We start from the raw sequence: 26575 nt of genomic DNA, 5'->3' as shown, positions 1-26575 counted from the left end.
ACAGGAAGAGCAAAGCCATGTATAGTAAAATCAGCATTTTAAAGACATGCTCTTCCAGTAAAGCAAATTTTACTGTATTTCTCAAAAATTATTATGAAAACTAATGATCTGAAGGACCTTTAACTAAAGAAAAAGGGAAAATACACCAGGTCAATTTCACCTATAAAGACAATCAGACAGTCCCATAGAATTCCCTAGGAGGTTCTCTACACGAGATATCTCGGTAGTGCCGCTGTGTCCTCAGTGGGGAATTAGTTTCAGGAAAAGGCTATTGTTTTTGCCTCTGCAGGCATGGTCATCAGTACTGAATTGGATGTTGAGACAACCGGTTCCACATTTTGTGGCATTCTCTGTGTCTGCCGCTGCAGGGAATGGCAGGGAGGAGATCAATGTGACTACACAGTCCTTTGGTATCAGATACTGAGCCCGGTGGTACCCAGGAGAAACCTGAGCTGTGTCTGAATAAGGAGGCTGTGGTGATTTTCAGTGCCTCTAAAATATCCCTATCCAGTCAGGCCCCCCATTCATCCTTCGTGAGCCCCACAGAGAAAGTACATCACAAGCTTGAATTTCTTGAAATAACAAAAGCCATGGACCAGCTCCATTCTATGACAGCTTGGTTCCTTGCTTGGTGGTTTTCAACCGTACCTGTTAGATTGTACTGGAACTGGAAGCAATTTTCATTGAGGAGGCAGGGCCGCACCTGTGAGTCTTCAGTGCACGTCCTTGAGCTCAGCGAGGGCCTCAGCAGATGGCGGGTTCTTCTCTGTGTTGTGTGTGGATCACACGACTATGAAAATCAAAGAGCAGGCAGAGTTAGAAAGGACCCCGTGTTTGTTGATAAATTATATGTGCTTATCTGTATACACGGAGACAGACGTACAGCAGCCACAGGGTAGAGACTGTTGAGAATATGAAACAGAATATTTAGAAAATAAAACCATTATGGGATTCAATGTAAATAGTTTTCGGGGTTTTCACCTGACAGCTCTTTCTTGTTCTACATTACGATGAAGCCTACATTTCTATCTCCCATGTATAGTTAGGCACATGAGACTAGTTTCATCCATTAAACACTCTCTATTCTAAAATCCGTCTGCCATGTAGCAAGAGATGAATGCATTTTGATGTTTCAATGAATGAAAAAAAGGAAGATAATGTCCCTTGTGCCCTCAGATAGTCTAGCCGAATAGAAATAATCACACAGAACATTTTAATGAGAAAATCATTAAAAAATAAAAACAGAGAGAGGGAATTATGAAATCCATATTGCCGATATACCAAAACTTTCCTCTTACTTGGGAGGCCCTCTGATCCACAGAAGATGAGCCACTGCATGCTGTTGCCCTTTCAGCAAAATAAATGTACAAATATGAACTTCAAAGATCTCCTGCAAAAATCAAAATCTACCCAGGGGTCTCACATGCCCTCTTATAGCCTCAACTCATATGACATTCTCGAGCCAAGTAAAGCTACCTGCTACCTGTCATCTATCTGCTCTACTCACAGAGGACCTTCAGAAGTTTCCCCCTACTTGAATAATCTCCTTTCACGTGTCCTAAATCCTATACTTCTTCTTCTTTAGAACACTAACCAAGGCTTCATCGTTGATAGTCTTTCTCTTAAGAATGACAGATCCTTCTCTTCCTTCCTAAGCAACCCATGCTGAAGAGCACAGGCTTTGATTCTAAACATATACATATATGTTTATATGTTAAACCTGCCCTTATATGATCATTCTTTGTTTCTTTATTACTCTGTCTCCTTTTCTTTATAAACTCTTTGAAGGCACGATGGATCATGATTTCTACTTCCCATATCACCCCCCTGAAAATCTTGGTATACATTTTACCCACAGTGGTTGTTCAATAAACACCATTAAATATGGTCATGACAACGTAATTCCAGACCCAGAAACCTCGAGGCACATAGATGTTTAGCCGTAGGAAAAAGAAAAGTCTCTGAAGTGATGTCATCAAATCATCATTTCCATATTTGGGATGTTTTGTTTATTTTTTTACTCCTTTACCTTTTCAGATATTGTAGTAAGAACAACCTGTAAACTTAATCTTGGCTGTTAATCAAAATGATAATGTTGGATGGCACTGAAATATGCCACAAAAGTCTCTTCTAATTTTAAATGTTTAGAGCCATTGAAACACATTTACTATCCATGTGGCTTTATAGCTGAATAATCTGTCAATACTTTTAAAGTCATTTTATGTTTTAAATGTATCAAATTGTCTCTAGAGGATCAAGAAGAGCCACTGAAATCAGGTAATTATTCTGAATTATCTGAAAAGGAATCCCATGCTAAATGCTTACATATAATTTCTTATTAGTTCACCAATTAGTTTGTTCTCGTGGAAAGGAATAATAACTTAAATGATTTACCAATGAAAGAAAATGAAAGTATCTTAAAAGATACTCCTGATTAGTGTTCTACTACTTTTCTACCTTATAAAAATCAATTAATGTTTGAACCAAAGGAGCATGTGTAAGGATTATGAACCTGCTTAGTCTAAACCATCAAATAAAGCAAAAGAGAAAATAACATACACACACACAAACATGAACACACAATTGAAATTACTATGTAACCTTGAACAATTCACTTATATATTCTGTATCTTAGTTCTTCATCTAGACCTGGGAGAGAAAGGGGTTTGAAGAAGACAGGGGCATAATTTGATAGCCTTTAAGAATACCTTCCCTCAGACCTCATAAGCTTATCCATCTCTAAGTCCTCTGGATATGCTTTTAAGATGACACCCTCTCTCTGCCTGTCATTCATAGCCATGTAGACTTTAATTACCACTTTCTAGAAATTAATATATTGAAAACCAACACTGCAGCTGTCTTACTAACTCTATCCACAGAAACAGGCAAAGAAGAGGCACAGATGACTGAAATCCACAAACACAATCCAACCTAATCTCAGGTGATATTTGTACATTCCACCTTTTAAAATTGCCCTAGTGCTGCTAACAAGTCATAGATTGACTTAGTGTGTCTCCTCACTTTCTCTTCATTAGTTATTTATTGGAAGTTCATAAGATAATGAATAGGTCACTAGGAAGATGAGGGTGGGCTAAGAAAAAAAGAATGACAGAGGAGGCTTACACCCAGATGATTTCTTTATTGGATCAAGACTCTTCAAATATAAACTGGGATCTTTTCTCCCCTAGAGTATTTATACAAAGACATACTGTCAACTTCCTGAACAGAGAAGTGAGAAACTGATGTGTTGATAACTAACCGAAAGTCAACTTTGGACCAGTCTCATTATAAAGGACAAAGTTATATAGCTGAAGTTCATTTGCTAGGAAAGGAGATGACCAATAAGAACCAGTAGAGGGCTTCCCTGGTGGCGCAGTGGTTGAGAGTCCGCCTGCCGATGCAGGGGACGCGGGTTCGTGCCCCGGGCCGGGAAGATCCCACACGCTGCAGAGAAGCTGGGCCCGTGAGCCATGGCCACTGAGCCTGCGCGTCCGGAGCCTGTGCTCCACAACGGGAGAGGCCACAACAGTGAGAGGCCCGCGTACCGCAAAAAAAAAAAAAGAACCAGTACAATCTGGTACATAAGCCCCTTTATGAGACTAGATTTTTGAACTTTGAAAACCAGCACTTACCTTAAAGTTCAATCCTTCGTTATGACATTGTGCCTTCACATCTTTTGTTCTCTCTAACAACAAGGCCTTTACCCCTGGGCCTGACCTAAATATTTGTATTCATCTGTCATAATTAAATCAGATATTCCCTCTGAGAGCCTCCACTGACTTCTTTGTACTCTTATAAATGGAATCACCATGTGTAGTAAACATTTCCACTGCACTAGTATTGATATATGTGTATTCCTTCCCATGGGCTATTTGGAGAGCATGTGTCTTTATTTTCTTGGACATTGAGAGCCCTGTTCTGTGTCTGATATACAGTATGTAAATAATAAATATTCGTTGGTTATAATTTGGTTCTTTCTGGGCAATAAGACTGGATTTTTGTAAGCTGTCATTAGCAGACAAAAGGTCAACCCTCAACTATGATCACATCGTCTACATGTGAGGGTTTCCCATAGGTCTGTATGTCTGATAAAATGAGAATATAATATTTTCTCTCCTTCCCATACTTTTTCTATAAAATCCAAATGGTATTTCCCAGAATAATAGTCTATTGTTAAATTAATAAATTATATCAGTAAATGAGTTTTTAATTTACCCATATAAAATAACAGACAATTTAGATGATTTATCTTCAATAAATCCAACTAAGAATGTATAATTTGATATTTTTCTCACAACACTGAACTATTAACAATGACAGTTTAATAAAACCTGGCATAAATCCAGGTACCTGTGAATTGAAGTCACTCTAAATTTCTTGTCTTGAGATAAGCATGACTCCCCAAGGTCTGGCCTTGTCAGTGCCCGTCAGATCTTGAAACCCAAGGCCTTTACTCTGTTACAGGGTATCTCTGAGAATACAGAGTGTGTCTCTCCCTCATTTAACCAATTAGCCCTATTGTCAGTCAGTAGTTCTGCTTTCTCTCTGTCTTTCATGAGGCAAAAAAAACCCAAAAACAAAACAAAACAAAACCATTGCAGTGCTTTGTAAGGAAATTTTTGAATGAAACTAAACCCTGATTCTGAAAAGTTGGTAAGCAAAAACCTCTAGGATAGAAAAATTGCCTGAAGAATGTTACTCATGCCTCTCTTGTTTAAAGTATTTCTCAGAGATTCTGAGAAACTCATTACAGGCATGAAAAATAAACGTTCTTTGTATATCATAATGCAACAAAGAGCAAAGTCAAAACCATACAGACTCTATGCTCAGTAAAATTAAGTGACAAGCTGTCTCCACAAACCTCAAACTATGAACAGGTGGGGGCCAATGACTGAAGTTACAGAACCTGTGTGATATCAGCATCCAGCAGGAGAAAGAAGGTAAAAATGAGGCATCTGACATACCCAAGAATACCAAACTGGAAGACTAAACCTGGGAGTAGATTTTTACATTCACCAAAAGCAGGAGAATATAAGGGATCCGTGGAGAGATCAGTAGGTGATTATCAGTTTGGGCAAAGTTCCTCTTTACGGTAGTACTTCCACAAGTAAATGAGAAAGGATGAAAGAATTGGAAGGTTGCCATTTCATGTTTCCTAAATGATAAAGAGTTTAGGCTTTGACCATCAATGATAGCCAAGCACATAAAAAGGGATAACCACACCTTGCGTGCCTCCTGAAAAAGAGCACATCTTCTATGAAGGAGTCTTGCCAAAGACCCGAATCTGATTAACTCTCTGCATCCAACTTCCAATTTATGGGAAATTCCAGGACAGAGAAACATGTTAAAATTCACCACGGGGATGCAATTTAAGAGACAGACTGGGAAATTCAATAGGAAAGGTGACCTGTTTCCTTACCAATAAACTGCTGAGAAGAAAAAAAAAGAAAGAAATGGAAGAAGCTAGATTAAAAGAGATTTAAAGACATACATAAAAACAGGCTTGAACTTAATGGCTAGCCCCACAGATTACAGATCTAAAGAAAAAGTAAGAAAAAAGATTATCATAGAAGCCTGTGCAGAGTTGCCTTTTGACGGAAGTGAGGAGGTTATAACCTGTGAAGCTTTTTGTATGTCACTGGCAAGTTTCTATCTCCTAACCTTGGTGGCTACTTCAAGAGTGTTCACCTGATCATTAAACTGTACAATTAGTTTTACATGGTCTTCTGTATTTGAGTTAAAATTAATATTTTAAAACATTTTTAAAAGTTATCTCTCCTATCATCCTTGGAAAACTTAGGTTTCTTTTCATTATGGGATTTGATAGTCTCCTGATGGCAGTCTTTCCCGAAGTATGTCGTTTTCTACAGTGTGTTAATAGGCGCTGAGAGAAGAGTTTCACGGTCAAATGCATTTAGGAAATATTGAGCTAAATAGTTCTAAACAAGGATCTTTGTAATAGATCTTTACTATGTCTTTACAGAGTTTTCTATTAAGGCATCAAAATCTATTCTCTCCTTTCTTCCAGGGCACGGGAGTAGACCATATTATCCCAGCCTTCCTTGCAGGTGGGTGTGACCAGGTAACTGAGTTCTGACAAATGAAAGGTAAGTGGGAGGCTATGTGTGACACTCCATCTCTCACCCTAAAACCTCCCACATGCTTTCCTCCATGCTCTTCACCCTCTCCAGGGATCTGGAACGGTGATAACTGGAATGGCTTTGAAAGCCAAGCTTGAAGATGGCAGACGCTCCATTAGCCTGGATCCCAGGATGACCGTGTGTGGCAGAGTGTCCTATCGCTACTAGGAAATCCCACCTAGGACTGTTTGCTGGGAGATCAATAAAATTTTATTCTATTTGAACAGTTACAATTTGGGGTTGTTTTTGCAAATTATTATTATACTATACATTGTGATTCTCTCAGAGTCTCAAACTTTTTTTTTTTTTTTTTTCTGGCGGTCCGCGGGCCTCTCACCGTTGTGGCCTCTCCTGTTGCGGAGCACAGGCTCCGGACGCGCAGGCTCAGCGGCCATGGCTCACGGGCCCAGCTGCTCCGCGGCATGTGGGATCCTCCCGGACCGGGGCACGAACCTACGTCCCCTGCATTGGCAGGCAGACTCTCAACCACTGCGCCACCAGGGAAGCCCAGAGTCTCAAACTTTTATGTATCCATTTAGCATTCCACATAACACATTTTGGGAAGCACGGACTTGCAGATTTAAAGATATAAATGACCAGGAAATTCTTCATAAATTACAAATTTACTAATTTATTATCTATATGAATGAATTGCTCTCCTTAAGAACTCTTCTAGTAAGGTTTCCTTTCACTATCTTTTTTTTTGGCCATGCCATGCAGCTGTGGGATCTTAGTTCCCTGACCAGGGATTGAAGCTGTGCCCTCAACAGTGCAAGTGCAGAGTCCTAACCACTGGACAGCCAGGGAATTCCCTCCATTTACTTTAAACAAATAGTTTTTGAGAAAACATTAAATGCAAGGCACTGTACCAATGAATAAAACATCATCTCGGGGAGGATTTTCCTTTTATGCTTTGGATTTCCAAGAGATCATGCCTTGTCTCCCCCAAAGATTTACATTTTAAAAGAACATTTTAAGGTTTTAGAAGAAAATACAGTTTTTTCATCCTCCCTATAAAACAAAGGTGTTTACTAAATTTGCCTCTGAGGAAGTTAAGTTTAATTTACTAATTTGTGCCTGTTGTAAGGTAGGGTAGCAGGTGAGATCGATCTAGGTCACCTGAAGAGGTGGTTTTTGCAAACTTCAAGTTATGACATATTAGTGGGTTGTGAACACACTATTAATAACTAATAATTTTATAGTGCTTACTATGTGCCGGTCACTGTTCTAAGTTCTCTACCTCATTTCATCCTCATAACAGCCTTGTAAGGTAGATATATTATTTTTCCCATTTTACTGAGAGCACAGAATAGTAATTTCATTAATATCACATAGCTAGAAAAGGGAAAAGCCAAGATTTCAACCCCATCAGTCCAATACTACAGTCCATGTGGACTATGTTCTCAGTTTAGTGGGTAAAAATCAGCACTTTTAAAACTGATAGAGCATAGCATGGAATATGTCTGTCATATACTCAGGGTGAGAATTATTTCATGAAACTGTTATTTCTGATATATATATGTATACACACACACACACACACACACACACACACACACACACACACACACACACACACATATATATATCTCCAGAAGTGATGACGTATGTGATCATTTGTGATATAAAATGTATTTCTTACAGTGTGTCATGGTCGAAAATGTTTAAAAGCCACCAATCTAATAAAAAATGCTTATCAAAAGAACTTTTCCATTAAATAGACTGTCATGATCATTATTGCAAAACTGCTTTTTCCATTATGTAGGTATGTGGTTTTTATTTTGCAAGTATAAACTATTACTCTTTTTAAGAGGTGGATGTTCATCCTATTTTTCATTCTACAGTATTCCTATCAAAAAAACTCTTTTATTCTTTAAATACCAGGATTAATTTCAGGATAGAACAATTATTAAGTTTGTGTCTGTAAAACCCACATTTATTTTCAATTATATGGGATCAAAAGCACAAATGTCTTTCTTCAATGTAAACCTGTAAGAAAAATGTATTTATTAAACATATCCTTTCCCATAGAAAATGGTTATGGGGGCAGGTTGATGCCTGTGCTTCATCTAGATAAATTGGACCTAACCAGAGGGAGAGCAAAGGGGATGCCTGAGCCAAATCTTCATGTATTAGAAGAGCACTTCCATTCAGATTTATTCCCTTTCACAGGATTGTGACAGAATAAAGAGTGGAGTCAAAACTCAGAAAAACCAAAAATCAAACAAACAAAACTCAGAAACCACTGTTCCCCATTTAGGCATGAGCTAATACACAGTGATCGAAGCCCTAAGGGGTTTCTCCCACAGCAAGGCATAAAGAACATTCCAGCACCTGTGGTTTCACTCCTCTCATCTAACAATCTGGTCATTCTCTTAACCTTAGCCAACCTCTTCTGCAGATACATCCAGTACTAGAGTAGTGGTTCTCCAAATGTAGTCCCAGTACCGTACCAGCTGCATCAACATCGCCTGGGTACTTGGTATAAAGGTAAATTATGGATCCCATTCCAGACCCACTGAATCAAAACCTCTGGGTGGGGGAACCCCCAGCAACACCAGGGTTGGGGTTCAGCAACCGGTGTTTTAAGAAGCCCTCCAGGTGATCCCGATATACTCTGTAGTTTGAAAGCCACTGTCTTTGAACCACTGTTTGAACTTTCTATGTACGATAACAAACTCCTAATTTTCCATACCCCAGTATCTTCCTCTAGTCTTTCCTATCTTTTTCAATGGCAACTCCAGCCATCCAGAGGCTCAGGTCAAAAACTCCGGAGTCAGCTTTGATTCTTATCTACCTTACACCTTATAACCATACCCTGGGTAGATCCTTTCAGCTCTAACTTCAAAGTAAAATCCATGGCCCAGCTGCTTCTCATCCTCTGCACCAATCCTATCCTGGTCAGAGTCACCATCACCTTTCACTTAGATTATAACAATAAGCTCCTAGCTGATTCTGCCCTTCCCATTCGATGATTATGTTGAACTATGGCACCAGAATTATCCTTTTAAAATAATGCACGTTAGATTACGTAACTCCTCTCTGCCACGCTCTTCAGTGATTTCCCAGCTTAGCCTGAAAACCAAGTCCTTTTCTCGGGCCTACAAAGTCCTGCCCAGTCAGGTGCAGCACTGCGTGTGAATGCTCATGGCCTTCTATGCTCCTTGTACATGGCTTCATAAACCACTTCCTAGTTGTTCCTGGACAGCTCCAAGCACTCTTTGTCTCAGGGCTTTTGTTCTTGCTCTTACCTCTCCCTGCAATGCTCTTCCTCCCACACCTGCATGATTTGCCCCCTTACTTCCTTCAGGCCCCTGCACAAATGCTCCGCTGCTTGAGAGGCTTTCTTTGACCAGGCTATATAAAAATATCAGCAACTCCTCCATATCACTCTTCGTTTCCCTATAGATTTTTTTCTTCTCCATGTCACTTACCACTACCTGATATGCTATATACTAAGTTGGTGTTTTTTGATGCGTTTTGTTTGTTTTTAATTATCTCTCTCCCCTGTATTAGAACGTAAGCTCTGTGAGGCCTGGAACTCCTAGAGGAAAACATAGGCAGAACACTCTTTGACATAAATTGCAGTAATATTTTTTGGATCCATCTCCTTAAATAAAGGAAATAAAAATGAAAATAAACAAATGGGACCTGATTAAACTTAAAAGCTTTTGCACAGAAGAGAAAACTATTGACAAAATGAAAAGACAACCTACTGAATGGGAGAAAATCTTTGCAAATGATATGACCAATAAGGCATTAATATCCAACATATGTAAACAGCTCATACAATTTAACATCAAAAAAAACAAAAGAAAAACCCAATTAAAAAATGGGCAGAAGAACTGAATAGACATTTTTCCAAAGAGGAAATGCAGATGGCCAACAGGCCTATGAAAAGATGCTCAACATCACTAATCATCATGGAAATGCAAATCAAAACCACAAGATATTCTCATTGATTACTGATATTTCCAGTACCTGGAATATGCCCAGGCCCATAAAAAATACTCAATAAATAGATTTCCACAGACAGTGTATTAGTGAGTGACAACCCACACCTTGCAAGGGCACTCTGGTCTTCTCATTGGCTCAAACAGAAAAAAAACTTTTATCACTTAGTCTCTCCAGGACTTTGGGATATTTAATGAGTCAAATGAAATTAATGAATGTAAGCATTCTGTGTTCTGGAAATTTTGGATTTTCCAAGTGCAGTGTACTCTTATTATTACTGTATTTTGCACAGGTCAAAAGATAGCATACAACAAAGGAATATTTACTATGACATCATAGCAAACATGATCAGAAATTAAAATACTGTAAACTAAAATTACTGGTCAATCAGAAGGGCCACAGGTTGAATTCCTGGGTCCTACAATGATTGGCTCTATTTCTTCTGATACTTTACCCTAGATTTGAGGGGTCCAAAAAGATATGCAAACCTATGTATAGCAGAATAGCCTCTTATAGGTTCTACTTGTCTTTCGAGAGATTAAATGGATAATAACAATAGAGACTGAGACTATATTCTGGATGTGGCTCTATCCCCCAAATAATAGCAAAAGGCAATATTTATAGTATGAAGACATACCTAGCATTGTGGTGAACATTCCGTGAGATTATCTCCTTAAAGCCCTTCAACCTCCCAATGATCTAGGTGTATTTTGAATATCCTTGTTATTACAGATGATAACATTGAAGGTCAAAGAATAAAACAACTTTATAGTAGGTGCTCAAATCAGGATTTATGTCTGGCAGGGCCCTTTGCCCCTCAGTATCTTCAACTGTTCTGCTTGAAAAGTAGCAGTATTTGTGGACCATGCTGAGGTGGGGACAGTGGGTAAAACAATGCATCACAGTTTCACTGTGATTACTGTGGTTATACGATACGTGGTTGTTGTGACTGCTATTTACTTTAACCTGGAAAACATTTAGTATGGACAATGGTAATGAGAGATGGAAAGGAGAGAGAGAACAGACACAAGGAACTATGGCTTATAAAGCAACCAAAAAGCCAGGCAAATCACAGACAGAAGAATGGGAGAGTCAAGCTAAGATTAGGACAATAAATAAGCCTTCCTGCCTGCCTTTGAGGAACCTGTGGTTCATGAAAGATGTTCCCAGTGTACAGGCTGGCTCGTCAGATTTAGGGAGTTAATTGGAAGGAGTGCCAGACACGTGTCTTAGTATAATGGGACTGACAAGAGCAGGGGCAGAAGCTACGATATCATCAAGATGATATAATGTTCCTGGTAAGGCTTTGCTGGACAATTGCAAAGAGGAAGTTAGGATGACACATAAATATCAGATTTTTGATTAGCTAAGATGTTTGGGTAAAAATTTTATAATGGTCAGGGACAACCCCACATAGTTCTTTCGGCTGGTATTTTATGACACCAAGGAGTTGTGAAGGTACATATAATCCAATCAGAGGCCTTGGATCAGATGAGTGATGTATGGCATATCCAATCAGAGAATCCTACTGTCACCTATTTATATTATTGTTGGGACTTGGGAATGAAGAAAGGAGAATGGCCTAAACACAAGCCAAAATACTTTCAAAGTCATGAAAGAGAAAGAAAGGTGGAAGAGACTTAAAGAGATATGCTTAGTGAATGCAGTATGGTTTGGAGCCTGTAATGAAAGGAATGTAAATGCTATAGAGGGCATTATTTTGACCATTAAGAACATAGGAATATGGCCTACAGATTAGCTATAAGTATTGTGTCAATGTTCTATTTCCTGAATTCCTTGACTATTCTGTGATTATGTTAGAAAATATCCTTGTACTTAGGAAATGCATACTGAATTAACCATATTATGGGGTAAAGGGGCATGATGCCTTCCTCATATGCTTATATGGTTCAGAAATAATAATAGGGTGTCTATGTATGTACACATATACCATTATGTTTTCATGTGTGCGTGTGTGTAGGGGAGCAGAGAGAGTTAATAAACCTTAGGTGGCTAACTTAAAGATAGAGGTAGGTTATGAATTTTCTGTAAATGTGTAATATTTCTAAATAATTTTTGTTCAGTAAGAGAGAACTATAAATGGCACTGGCACACCAATGTTCAGGAGACACTAATGAATGTCATAAATGAAGCTCAATTCATAGCCATCTCTGGCACCCAGAGGATCCTAGGTGGCAACTCCTGTTCGAATTGAGGGCAGATAAACTCCTAATCTCAATCTCAGTCACTCTCCCTCTCCTTGCTTTCCTTCTCTCCTCCTTCTTCCTTTAAAAAAATTTTCCATGTGATGCTTACCTCTCTTTCTTTACTCTAAACCCCAATCATTCAAGGACCAAATAAAAAAACAAGCCAGACTAAGCAATAAACTGCACTGGGGCTCCTGGCCTATAATAGGCCCCGGGATGCCATCTGGAATGAGAATCCCAGGATAAAAGTTTTGGTCTCTGTCAGCAGTGTAGGAGTGCCAGAGCCCTCTTTCAACCCCAGAAAGCCTGAATGAAAGTCAGTTCTGTGATATTTTTGTGACCCATTCCATTTCCAGTCCCCACCATAAACCAAAGAAAAGGAGTCCATCACTGCATCAATAGAATGTGTCAGGGATCTCATTCTCCACTTTTGCTTTTCCTCTCCCACCGAAGAGTACTGGGCCCCTTTCCTCTCAGAAAAATCTTATCCTCTGGTAGCCAAAGTCATTTGATCTGCTAGATGAAGAAGTGTTATTAAGTTCTATTCATGGGGCTAACAACATAGAGGGCGCCCCGCACGGCACTCTGATCTGGGTTCATTCTTTCTAGTCATACCATTGCTCTAGGCTCTCACTCACACTGAATCTTTTCTTCCTTTTTTCCCCTCCTTCCCCATCACTCCTCTCCTCTCCTTTGCCTAACTAAACTAACTACCCATCTCTGAGGTTTCTTAAGAATTTCTCTCCCTGGGAAACTTCCCTGATCCTCCCAGAGGTTAGAAAATGTGCCAACATATGCTCTCATTACACCCTTTGCTTTTTCACTATTAACAGCTTCTACTCTGTTGAAATGGATTAGGAATTTTCTACATTACACTGGAGGCTCCATGAGGGCAAGGAATCTTCACTGCCACAGCCCCAATGCTTAACATAGTATTTATCACAGAAGAGGCACTTAATATTGGTATTCACATAATACTTAACAATTTATTTTGTGCTTATATGCTAGACCCTGTGCTAAATGATTTACACATATCAGTCACCACTCTAACTTCTGAGATGTGCACTACTATTCCAACTGTTTAACTTCCTGAGGTTAAATGACTTGCCTGAAGTGCCAGTACTAAGAAGGGAAACAAGGAGGAAAGAAAATACAGTACATTGGGGATGTTTCTAAATCTCAGACTTATTTCCCACAATTGTTATTCAGCATTGCTATGTACCTAATGCTTGCGTTTCAACATGGAAATGAGGATCTCAAAAATAAGACATGCAACCAAATTGCATTTTATCTGGGCACCTCTTGGAATGGGGGAAAAATCTGCAGGAGGAGACTATGGTCTCCATAAAATCTGTAATTATAAACTAATTTTAAGGTTAAAAACACCCATAGTATTTCTACCCACAAGTACTATTATTTTTCTCTATTACTACCATGTAGCGAATATAGCATTTTAAAACTTTTAAAAAAATCCTGCAAATATGAAAACCTAAGGAATACTAATAGGATATGATGAATCTAATATAGTCAAACACATTACATCCTTCTTTAAGAAACCATAGTTCACTTGAAATTATTCATAGGGATTTTTCAAGGTAAGATGTATATTGTAACCAAAATGGAAAGGAAGTTAAGACTTGGAGAGAAACACATAAATTTTAAAAAGCTGAAGTGTGTAAAAAAATCAGCAAGAGAGCTCTCTGTCCATTAAGACCCATCAGACATACCATTTTACGGAGAGGTTCCCTGGCAATCAATGCTGTAGTGCACCATAGAGGAAATTATTTTTTCACATTTTTTTTCCCCATGTAACCAACCTGGGGGATTGAAACGATGCAAAGGAGGACTTGTAGGATAACCCTCTGATTCTATAAACACATGTTTAAAATTCAAAGTGAAAACCTGGCCTTTTCTTCTTGGACATGAAACATACATTTGGGATGGAATAGAAATCACAAGTAAAATGGAATACAGATCACAAACCTGAGTTCAAAACCATTAATACATAGTAGTTTCATAGGAAAGTTAATAAAAGCCATCATAATAATGAAATATCATTGACAGTGAAGACAGATCTCAAATAGATCAAAGAGGAATTGAGTCATTTCAGAAAATTAAATTTTATATTTCACTATTTAAAAAGTTGAAATAGTTGCTCTTTTCATACTTTTTGAAGAAAACTTTGTACCTACTTTCAGAAAGCTATGAGCAATTACAAATATTTATTATAAGTGAATTTGGGCTCTGCCTCTGATGTTTTTAAACATTACTAATGTTTTTAAATATTACCAAGTTTTGACGTACTTGTAATGCCAATAAAATCATATTTGATACTCCAGAAAGCAGTTAGTATACACACTTCTACAGACTCGTAAACAGAGCTTCAAAGAGTGTCAGCAGCCTGTCAAAGTGACACAACATAAAAAGCAGAACAGAAATCAGAATCTCAATATCCCCTCTTTGCTATCTTCCTGAATGTCAAGAACTGCATCAAGTACTTTTCTTTTTAATTTGCTAACACCAACATATTCATTTATTATACAAATTATTTTCATCAAGTACTATCTTTATATGCCTTCTTTATGAACAATGTTTTACCAATATTCATTCACTACCAAGAAGACTAATTTTATTATTCTAACAGTGGCTAATTCGTCTTCATTTCCCCATTTTAAATTATATGGGTGACTAAAATCCTCCAAGTATACTTCAATGATCTGGATGCTCCTATACCAAAACTATCCTATAAACAAAGAGATTTTTGCGAACCTGTGTTAGCACATGGTGATTATGAAGCAGGCACTGGCAGAAGTCAATTTCCTTAAAAACCTGAAGTCATTGCCTCCAGAAATAAATAAATGTCATTTTCCTGTGTCTTTGTTTCTTCACTCATTGATTTACCCTATGTGTAATTCACAATGAAGTCAAGACAGTGAAATGAGATAAGACTGAGAGCACTTTGAAGAACAAAAAGCATTCTACAAATACAAAGTGGTGCTGTCCGCACTGCAACTGGGGGACACTCAAATGAGGGGGGAGCTCATTCTGGGCTGTGCCAAGAGACAGCAGTTCAGCAAGGCATGATCTAAATGAAAACCAAGAACTAGCAAGTTCCAACTCATCACCAATTACCTGAAGGTTGGAGCCACTCAATCAAGTGCCAACAGAAACAAATTGAAAATTGGTGGAGCACAAAACAGATGACAGTCAGACAGACCCTGGAATGTGAGTTAGTGAGCATGAGAAGGGCTGATGTCCGCTGAAGCAGCGTCTTTGAGGAGGGTAGACGCACACGTGTGGTGTGGCACTAACAGCCCCATTGCAAAGAATCTCTCTGATCCCTATTGCCACAGACTCAGAAATAAGCAATACTTTTTTTTTTAACATCTTTATTGGAGTATAATTGCTTTACAATGGTGTGTTAGTTTCTGCTTTATAATAAAGTGAATCAGTTATACATATACATATGTTCCCATATCTCTTCCCTCTTGCGTCTCCCTCCCTCCCATCCTCCCTATCCCACCCCTCTAGGTGGTCACAAACCACCTAGCTGATCTCCCTGTGCTATGCGGCTACTTCCCACTAGCTATCTATTTTACGTTTGGTAGTGTATATTTGTCCATGCCACTCTCTCACTTTGTCACAGCTTACACTTCCCCCTCCCCATATCCTCAAGTCCATGCTCTAGTAGGTCTGTGTCTTTATTCCCGTCTTATCCCTAGGTTCTTCATGACCTTTTTTTTTCTTAGAGTCCATATATATATGTGTTAACATACGGTAACTGAAACCATTTCCACTAAGATCAGGAACAAGACAAGATTGCCCACTCTCACCACTATTATTCAACATAGTTTTGGAAGTTTTACACACAGCAACCCGAGAAGAAAAAGAAATAAAAGGAATACAAATTGGAAAAGAAGAAGTAAAACGGTCACTGTTTGAAGATGACATGATACTATACATAGAGTATCCTAAAGATGCTACCAGAAAACTACTAGAGCTAATCAATGAATTTGGTAAAGTAGCAGGATATAAAATTAATGCACAGAAATCTCTGGCATTCATATACACTAGTGATGAAAAATCTGAAAGTGAAATTAAGAAAACACTCCCATTTACCACTGCAACAAAAAGAATAAAATATCTAGGAATAAACCTACCTAAGGAGACAAAAGACCTGTATGCAGAAAATTATAAGACACCGATGAAAGAAATTAAAGATGATACAAATAGATGGAGAGATATACCATGTTCTTGGATTGGAAGAATCAACGTTGTGAAAATGACTCTACTACCCAAAGCAATCTACAGATTCAATGCAATCCCTATCAAACTACCACTGGCATTCTTCACAGAACTAGCACCAAAAATTTCACAATTTGTATGGAAACATAAAAGACACTGAATAGCCAAAGCAATCTTGAGAATGAAAAATGGAGCTGGAGGAATCAGGCTCCCTGACTTCAGACTATACTACAAAGCTACAGTAATCAAGACAGTATGGTAGTGGCACAAAAACAGAAATATGGATCAATGGAACAGAATAGAAAGCCCAGAGATAAACCCACGCACATACGGGCACCTTATCTTTGATAAAGGAGGCAAGAATATACAGTGGAGAAAAGACAGCCTCTTCAATAAATGTGCTGGGGAAACTGGGCAGGTACATGTAAAAGTATGAAATTAGAACACTCTCTAACACCATACACAAAAATAAACTCAAAATGGATTAAAGACCTAAATGTAAGGCCAGACACTATCAAACTCTTAGAGAAAAACATAGGCAGAACACTCAATGACATAAATCACAGCAAGATCCTTTTTTGACCCACCTCCTAGAGAAATGGAAATAAAAACAGAAAGTAATAAGCAATACTTTTAAAGGATAATTTGCAGTGTATTCCGTCAAGAAGCCTGGTGTGTTCTCTTAGCCTGGAGGCCCAATGCAACCAGAAAGAGGCAAAGGAAAGCAATAGAGGTAAACGTGGGAGGGAGCGGATCACTGCAAGTTTGGAAATTCAAGCACGTTAACGGAGACACAGTTTCAGAGCATTCTACTGAATAGACATGATGAATTTTCATAAGAGTAGAAGAGCTTGCCATAGTTATGAACAAATAGGTCAAGCTGAAAGAACACAGATGCTGGCTTTTGAATTAGTCTCAATTTCAAATTCTGACTCTGCAACCTCAGGTATTATGAGTACAATTAGTTATTCTACTTCTGTATCTTTCACTTTCCTCCCTAATAAAAGGAGGCTATGAGTATTAAATGATATAATGCATACCAAATGCCTAGCACAGAGAAACACTTATTCGCCCTTATTTACAAAAGTGGTTCCAAGGATATAACTGAAATCAGTGTTCTATATTGTTTCCAAAGCTGAATGCCCATTTTACGTCTGATGTGTCCTAAATTCTAAAAAAATTGATGGCATTCAGAGGAGACAAAATGTGTCTGCATTGGTTCCTATATGATAATGTGTGTGGAGGGGGAGGGAGGGGGAAGAAGGAGGTGGAGGGAGTGGGGAAAAAGGAGGAGGAGGGAGTGGGGAAAAAGGAGGAGGAGGGAGGAGGAGGAGGAGGAGGGAGGAGGAGGAGGAGAAGAAGAAAGGGGAGAAGAGAGAGCACAAAGGAAGCTTAAAGGCATTGGAAAATGGTTACCCCCTCTGACTACAAGCCTGCAGGGAATTCCCGAGTCTTCCAAGAAGGATGGCTTCTTAGCTAAAGGGAAAAATGATACCTGAGTGATTGACCCAGTTGTGAACAGTGAGTCACTCCACATGCTGCTGGTGGATTCTTTCCTGTTATATATTAAATCCTCTAGCTTCTATTAAAAAGTAAAGCTTTATAAAAGCATTCAAAATGAATTTCTTTGAGCTAGATGTTTGTCGATATCATATTAGAAGGGAGAATAAAAAAACAAGAGAAAAATCTCTAAGGTTTTCTTTGGAGGGTTGCAAATCATTGAATTATGAGTTACACAGATATTTACAAGCTTGGCCTAGATAGAGTATAGTAACCTAAAAATGCCGTGCAAGTGATTTATGGCACAACTGTTCTAACACATTAACAATAGCAGGAAATATATTTAATTTGTTCTCAGGGAGGCACATTTACATTATTCACAACAAGCCATTTACAGGGAAATGTGCAACCCTTAAACTAAAGTGAATGCATCTCTAGTGGGTTTTGAACAGTTATAACTGTCTAATAAATGCTTGTAACCTAACTTACTGTACAGCCAATATAAATGTTCACTAGCTATCCTGTAAGCACTTTATTCTCTGAATTAGCAAACAGCTGTGGGACCCATGGCAGAATCTGTAATCTGACAAAGTTCTCTCAGTACTGAATGATAAAGAACCTACTTTCCTTGCTGAAATTTTGCTAAAGTGTGCAAAAGAAAACCGTCTTTTATTCCTGATCCTATATTCTAGATTTTTCAGATATAGCAGAATGATATATTTCAAGATTCTGAAGATCTCTAAGCATATTTGGCAACTGTCTGAAAGTGTACCACCTGGCAGACTACTATGGCATTGGACTAATTTGCATTCTACTGCACCAAGACAAAAAAGCTTTAGGCTTTTCTGGGTTCTTCATAAAAAAATATCCACATGTATAAAGCTTGGAGACTTAGGTGAAGAAGAAAGAGAGAAAAGAAGAAAGAATGGGTGAGGAAGAGACAGGGACAGGGATGAGACAGAGTGAGGCAGTGAGAGACTTGGGAAAAGGAAGCCCCATGCTAAATCACCAGGGACTTTCATATGTCCTATCATTTTTTTCTCTCAGGAACCCCTTGAGGTATAGTTACCTAAAAAACTATTTTGAATAGTCAGTGTCTCACCAATAAACAGTATAGCCTTGATTTAAAGTAATTAACCTGTAACTGCCAAAACTGTATACCCTTAAGTTTCAACTGAGAAAACTCAATGAAAAGAATATTGCTCTTTTATAAATTTAGACAGCTAAGTTTTACAAAATGGAATTATATTGTGTGTTTGGAATATAATACGTTTCATTGACTTTGTGTCTTTGTGTCTTGATGATGCTTGCAGTTTCTTTAACTATGTATTTTCTGTCTCTTGGCCACTGGTCAAGTCATTCCTTGTCAACTATGCAAACGATTAAGTGAACTAGAAGCCAACTCTTCCTATGAGTCCGAGATAAATTTTATTTTATTATTATTATTTTTAAATTTACTTATTTATTTTTGGCTGCATTGGGTCTTCGTTGCTGCATGTGAGCTTTCTCTAGTTGTGGCGAGCGGGGCCTACTCTTCGTTGAGGTGCATGTGCTTCTCATTGCAGTAGCTTCTGTTGTTGTAGAGCACAGGCTCTAGGTGCATGGGCTTCAGTAGTTGTGGCTCGCAGGCTCTGGAGCACAGGCTCAGTAGCTGTGGCGCACGGGCTTAGTTGCTCTGCAGCATGTGGCATCTTCCCAGACCAGGGATTGAACTCGTGTCCCCTGCACTGGCAGGAGGATTCTTAACCACTGCGCCACGAGGGAAGTCCAGATTCCCAGATAAGTTTTATTGTAGCCATAAGATATCTACAAACAAGCACCATCTTTTATAAAACAATAGTTGTTTTCCCCTTCTTTTGCACACTGGATTTTCTTGGATTAGTAAATGACTTGGATAGCTAATGCATTTCAAATACAAAGACACCTATGTTCAAGCCCTAAAAGACCATGCCCTGATGCCTGATGGACATCTGAGAGTTCGATGGTCTAAGACTGTTTTAAGGTCACAGAATTATAACTCAATTTTACATGTGTTTGATAATACAGGCAGAATTCCAGTATTCTAAATGCCATTATGACAAAGATTGTATCCAACAATCTATTTCCCTGTACCATTCAACTGTCTAAGGCAACAGTAATTTGTTATGTTAATTACAATGATGCTCTATTGCAAAAAGTTGCCCAACTAAAATTTCAGCCCACTTCTTTCAAATCAGGGGTCATTCACAGTGAGAATAAAGTGTAAAAAAATATGTTAACAAACTAATTCTCATTACTATCTCTCTAGAAAAGTAAAAGTCTGAGTTAGGGAAGAGCAGAGAAAAGGGCAAAGAGCTCTTTATTTATTAATGAAAATGAAAGTGCTATATTGTATTTTATTAAAAATCTGCCTCAAAGTCTTTCACTAACCTCTTAATAGAAGAAAGAATCAGAATAAGCTAGTTTTGAAAATTGACTAGACCATAATTAGCTGTTGTACTCTGGCATAACTACTTAGCCTTGTGTCCTCATATACGACATGGACATGATCATATCTGTCCTAAGTTCCCCATAGTATGACTGTGAGATCATATAAGTAAAGGTAAGCAATTATAATAAATATATCACTGTGGTTTCCTCAGCACTCATCGACACATTCGGAAGAACTGGTTTTATTGTCTTGATATTTTTCTTTGGTGACAGTGTGTGTGTGTACACACGTAGAATAATCAGAGGGAAAATACATATATATCATTGTGTCAGAAAATTTATACTGTTTTTATAGCTCCCATATGTCTTACTTTTTCAAAGTTGTGCTGAGATTTACTCTTAAACTACCCCTAACATTAGGTACTTCCAATATACTAATCTCCATTCTTCCAAATTTCAAAACCACACAACACATTACCTCATACTCATGATTTTGGAACCTGGACTACCAGAAATACTAGTTTCAAACTTTTTTGAACTTTTTTTGTGTGTGGAATACCATATAACAGCTTAAATATTTATGAAAGTAACAAACAAATGTTATATTCTTATATTCTATTGTTTCTATGGCAATGCACGTTCTGTAGCATCTCTGAAATTTATATATGCTCATCTTGCTTTTATGATTATTACCTCATTTCAAACCTTTACAAATAATGTCAAATATATAGTAATGGGGGAGTAAATGTACTGATAAAAACACTGTTACTGGACCATAGAAAATACCACACAGTGCTACCAATTGTGAAGAGAAATAAAGAAGAAGGTTCTTTAATAAACTAAAAATAGAAGTACCATATGATCCAGCAATCCCACTCCTGGGCATATATCCAGAGAAAACCATAGTTCAAAAAGATACATGCACCCCTATGTTCATAGCAGCACTATTCACAATAGCCAAGACATGGAAGCACCCTAATTTTCCATTGACAGATGAATGGATAAAGAAGATGTAGTACATATATACAATGGAATATTACTCAGCCATAAAAAAGGATGAAATAATGCCATTTGCAGCAACATGTATGGACCTAGAGATTATCATACTAAGAGAAGTGAGTCAGGCAAAGAAAGATGTATATCATAGGATATTACTCATATGTGAAATCTAATTTTTAAAAGATACAAATAAACTTATTTACAGAACAGAAACAGACTTACAGATATTGAAAACAAACTTATGGTTACCAAAGGTGAAACATGGGTGGGGAGGGATAAATCAGGAGCTTGGGATTAACACACACACAACATTGTATACAAGATAGATAACCAACAAGGACCTACTATATAACACAGGGAACTCTACTCATTATTCTGTGATAACCTATATGAGAAAAGAATCTGAAAAAGAATGAACGTATCTTTATGTATAACTGAATCATTTTGCTGTACACCTGAAACTAACACAACGTTGGAAATCAACTATACTCCAATAACATTTAAAAAGAAAAAAAGAAAAAAAAAGAAGAAAGAGGAAGAAGAATAATATGAAGAGGAAAAGGAAAGGAAGGAAGAGAAGGGGAAAAAAGAAGGGCGGAGGGGAGAAGTCAGAAGAGGAGGAACAAGAGGAAAAGGGGGATGGGAAGGGAAGGGGAGAGAACAAAGAAGGAAGAAAAGAAAAATAAAAGAAACTATACGTGTTAGAAACTCATAGCACAACTCTAACATTACCTCAATTTGTGTGTACTTTGATTAATGTGATTGAAGTCAGTTAATTTTATTTCAATGTAAGATAAGTACAAGTTGAGATACAGCTAGGAACTGTTTGATACCTGATCAGAGTCTGTTTAACTAAGGATAAGATTTTGGTTTCAGGAGCATTACCTGTTCATCTGAGCAATCAAAAAATGATGATGGAACACAGCTAAATGAAGTGCAATTAAACGAATATTTTTAATGGAAGTCTTTAAGAAGTGTGCAGGTTTCAAAACACATACTAATTCTATATGCTGGCAATTTAAAAATAATTCCTTAATTTGCCATGCAAAACCTTTGTTCTCTGTTCCCATTTAGATGAATCCCTGCAGTTTGTTAATAGCTACACCCTACTTGAGGTAAGACACATTCTGCCCTGTCCATGGAGGATGCTATATCATACAGTATGTATTCTTGCTTTTTGCCTGTGTTTGATGACTTTATCATCTTTCTCAGCTTCTTGGGCTTACAATGATCTCATGACCCCACAATAAGATTTAAAGGCTGAAATATATTTGACTATTTTGTATTGTTCTCTGTTTTTTCCACTTGTACCATTATTCAATACTTAATAATTTGAATTAAAATATTAAATAGACATCTAATATAACCTTCCCCTAAAGGAGTTCGTAATAAATTACATTATTTTAAGAAGTTTTGTGTGACTAATACATCATTCATGATGGATCTATACCTATCTTCATTACCATACATGTAAATGTGTATGTGTATGTTGTATTTTTTAAATCAGATTCCTCATAAAGGACAATCAGCAAAAAGGGCTATTAGCTTATATATAAAAGATTATTCATTCTGATCAAAGTGAAAGTTGAGTTCTCCCAAACCAAGCCAATATAGTAAATATTTACTTAAATTGTTCTGGATCAATATTTGAAAAAGTTTTAAGCTAAACTGATTTGAAAATATACAAACGAGACAACAAAAGTGTTAGGAATCAGAAAGCATTTTTATGTATTACATCACTCTCAGCCTTTTGAGAATGTGTGTGCCTCTTGGTTTTTAGGACGTGTTTCCTTTAGGGCTGCTTAATTGGCCATATGCTATATATATGATATAAAGCATGCCAAGACTTATGAAATGCACCACAACAATCTTCTCATACTACTTCCCATGAGAAGATATGAACAGACTGACAAATAAAAGGAGCAGGTGTGACATTATCATATCTCCTTTTAATTAGATATTGTCATTTGGAATAGATTAAGCAGCATAGGAAATACATCAAAAAGGAGGATTTAGGTTTTGGAGACCATGATATATAGTATGGTGATGAAATATAAGGAAAGGAGTCCATCTCATGAAGACTGGAAAGACTGTGTTTTCTACAGAAAAAACAGTGCTTTTAGCACTAGTGATTCTAGCATAGTAATGACATATAAGGTCAATTTCTGAAAATTAATCAACATCAATCAGCAATCAACAATGGGAAAGTGAAAATAGAAATTTCATTTATAGTACTGAATAATATCAAAAATACAAAAACAGAAGCAATAAGTTAACATATGCAAGGCGTCTATATTGAAAACTATAAAACATTGATGAAAGGAACTAAAGACCTTAAAATGGAGAGATATACCAGGTTCATGGATTGGAAGACTATTTTTAAGATATTAATCCTCTCCAAATTGATCTACAGAATCCATGCAATATCAATCAAAAACACAGCAGCATTGCTGGAAGAAATTGCTGATTCAATTTAAAAATTTTATATGGAAATGCAAAAGACACAATAGGTATGACACTCTTGAAAATTTTAAAAATGGAAGATTTTAATTACCAGATTTTAATTCTTACTTTAAATCTATAGTAATTAAGACTATGATATTGGTGTGTGGATACACAGATCAATGAAATAGAATAGACAGTCTAGAAATAGAAACATAACTGTCCACTTGATAGTATACAAAGAGAGGAAAAGAAAATCTCTTCAACAACTGATGCTGGAGAAATATGCTATCTGTATGGACGAGGGGGGCATTCATTCTACAGTATATACTCTTGGTGCACTATTTAGATTACTTTGCATATTTTTAATAGTTCTGAGTACCCTTTGTCTCTGTTTCTGCATGCTTTGCTGCTAAGGAGTTATAACCGAGACTCTCAGATTATTGCACTTGGACACTTATCCTACCTTTCTGAAATCTTAAGGAGAATCAAAAGTGCCTATAAGATTTAATACTCAACCCAAAAAGGCATCTTATAGTGGATGAATGACTAGTAGCAGGATACACGAACCTAGTTCTTTTGCCTCAAGAAGGGACAACTCTGTAGTGTAATTATGCTCCAGATCTGCTTTCAAAATCAGGCTGAATCGTGGACTTCATTTGAAATGGCATCCTTGCTTGGCTTCTTTACCTTTTCAATTCTGCTTCCCCACTACCTTATTGGTTTCTCCTTGGAATATTTCCTTAATAAATCATTTGTACTGAATTATTGGCTTAGGATCCAACTTTGGAAGAACCCAACCGGATACACACCTAAACCATGCTACACACATACAAAAAATTTTGAGGTGGGCCATAGATCTAAATGTGAAAATGAAACCTATAAGCTTTTTAGGAAAAAATATAGGAGAATGCTTTTATGGCCCTGGGTTAGGCAACGATTTCTTAGGACAAAATAGATATGAAACATAAAATAAAACAATAAATTGGATGACATCAAACTAAAATCCTCTGCTAAAACAAAACAAAAAACGTATGGTAATGAAGGTAAAAAAGATAAACTAGAGATTGGGAGAAAATATAACATATCTATCTGACAAAGGATTTACATCCAGAATATATAAAGAACTTCTTTAAATCAATAATAAAAATAGGAGAGTGGGGCTTCCCTGGTGGCGCAGTGGTTGAGAGTCCGCCTGCCGATGCAGGGGACACGGGTTCGTGCCCCGGTCCGGGAGGATCCCACGTGCCGCGGAGCGGCTGGGCCCGTGAGCCATGGCTGCTGAGCCTGCGCGTCCGGAGCCTGTGCTCCGCAACGGGAGAGGCCACAACAGTGAGAGGCCCGCATAGCACAAAAAAAAAAAAAAAAAAAAAAAAAAAATAGGAGAGTGATGTCTGCAAGATGGTGAAACAGGTGGTTCCCAACTTCAATCCCCCCTCATAGAAAGGCCGAATAGCAACTATCCATGGACAAGATGCCTTTGTAAAAATCCCAGAATCTGGAACTAAGACTGAAGCAACCCCTTGGACTACAAAAACTGAGAAAAACAAACTACATTAGAAGGTAAGGCAAATGGTTTCACTTTGACTGCAATGCCCCAGCCCCATTTAAGCTGGCACACTGCTACCTCCAGAGGGTCCCCCTGGGCCTACAGTTTCTCCAGTGGGAAAAAGAGAGCTCAAGATGGGCATCTAGCTTCCCCAGTGTTGCAGGACACTTCCCAGAAGGCCCACTTAGGTCTTGCCTCATGGGGATCACTAGGTGAATCGGCAAGCTAGACCACTGTGGGTAACCTGGAGATAGAAAAGTGGGAGGGGGTTCACAGCAAGCAGCACATAGATCTTGGCTGACTATGTTTCTGCTGCTGGTGGCACCCAATATACTTTTCCCATGTGCACAGCTGAGCTGGTCACTCTCTGTGGCCAGAGATCTCGATCAGCAGATCTGTTTGATTTGGGTCCCCAGCAAATGGGCCATCCTGGCCATGAACCCCATTTTATAGCCCAACCTGGACAATGAAGCACATCAGAAGCCCTGCTCAACTACTGAGCATAGCCTCTAGTCCCACCTAACCAGGAAGCTTTGCCAGACACCATAGTCAGGCATGGAGCTCATCCAGTGGCCGGCCTTAGCAGAGGACCAAGCCAGCAGCCCTCCACAACTGTTACGGAGAGCCTCCAGTCATGCCTGACCAAGGGAGTCCAGCCAAAGACCCTGGGCAACCATGGAGGTCATCCTACAGCCCTGCTTAGGCAGAGAGCCAAAACAGCAGCTTGGCCCAAATGCAAAGCATAACCTCCAGCCCTGCCTAAGTAGGGAGCCTGACAGTGATCATGAGCAGGCTTGTGGCCCAGCCTACAGTACCATCCCACCTTGCAGCTCAGCATACCACCCCACCAAGCGAAAGAACCTGTCATGTAGTCCTTCCCAATTGCTGAGCAAAGCCTGTGGCCTCAACCAGGCAGGGAACACTGCCAGCAACACTGCCCAATTATGGAGTCTACCAAGTGGCACTGCCCTATCATAGAACACCACCTATGATCCTGTCCAACCAATGGTGGTTGCTGAGCCCAGGTAGTGGCTCCATCTGATGCCAGAGCCCAACCAGCTGCCCAGCTTCACCAGTGAGCCCAGCCAGTGGTCCCACTTGAATGTGGAGCCTAGCCAGCACTCCCATGA

The 26575-nt window shown here is 38.4% G+C and overlaps 1 protein-coding gene across 1 annotated transcript in view; it reads right to left on the bottom strand.

Moving 5' to 3' along the window:
* THSD7B (thrombospondin type 1 domain containing 7B) overlaps positions 1–26575 on the bottom strand; it is an 876032-nt gene that overhangs the window by 44052 nt on the left and 805405 nt on the right. Inside the window, exon 18 of the mRNA XM_059052359.2 lies at positions 649–790. Coding sequence (XP_058908342.1) covers positions 649–790 — 142 coding nt within the window. The remainder of the gene's footprint in view (positions 1–648; positions 791–26575) is intronic.

This window comes from Kogia breviceps, chromosome 2 (assembly GCF_026419965.1).
Source record: "Kogia breviceps isolate mKogBre1 chromosome 2, mKogBre1 haplotype 1, whole genome shotgun sequence".
NCBI lineage: Eukaryota > Metazoa > Chordata > Mammalia > Artiodactyla > Physeteridae > Kogia > Kogia breviceps.
The sequence above is the reverse complement of the archived record's forward strand: the minus strand, read 5'-3'. Positions and strand labels throughout refer to the sequence as shown.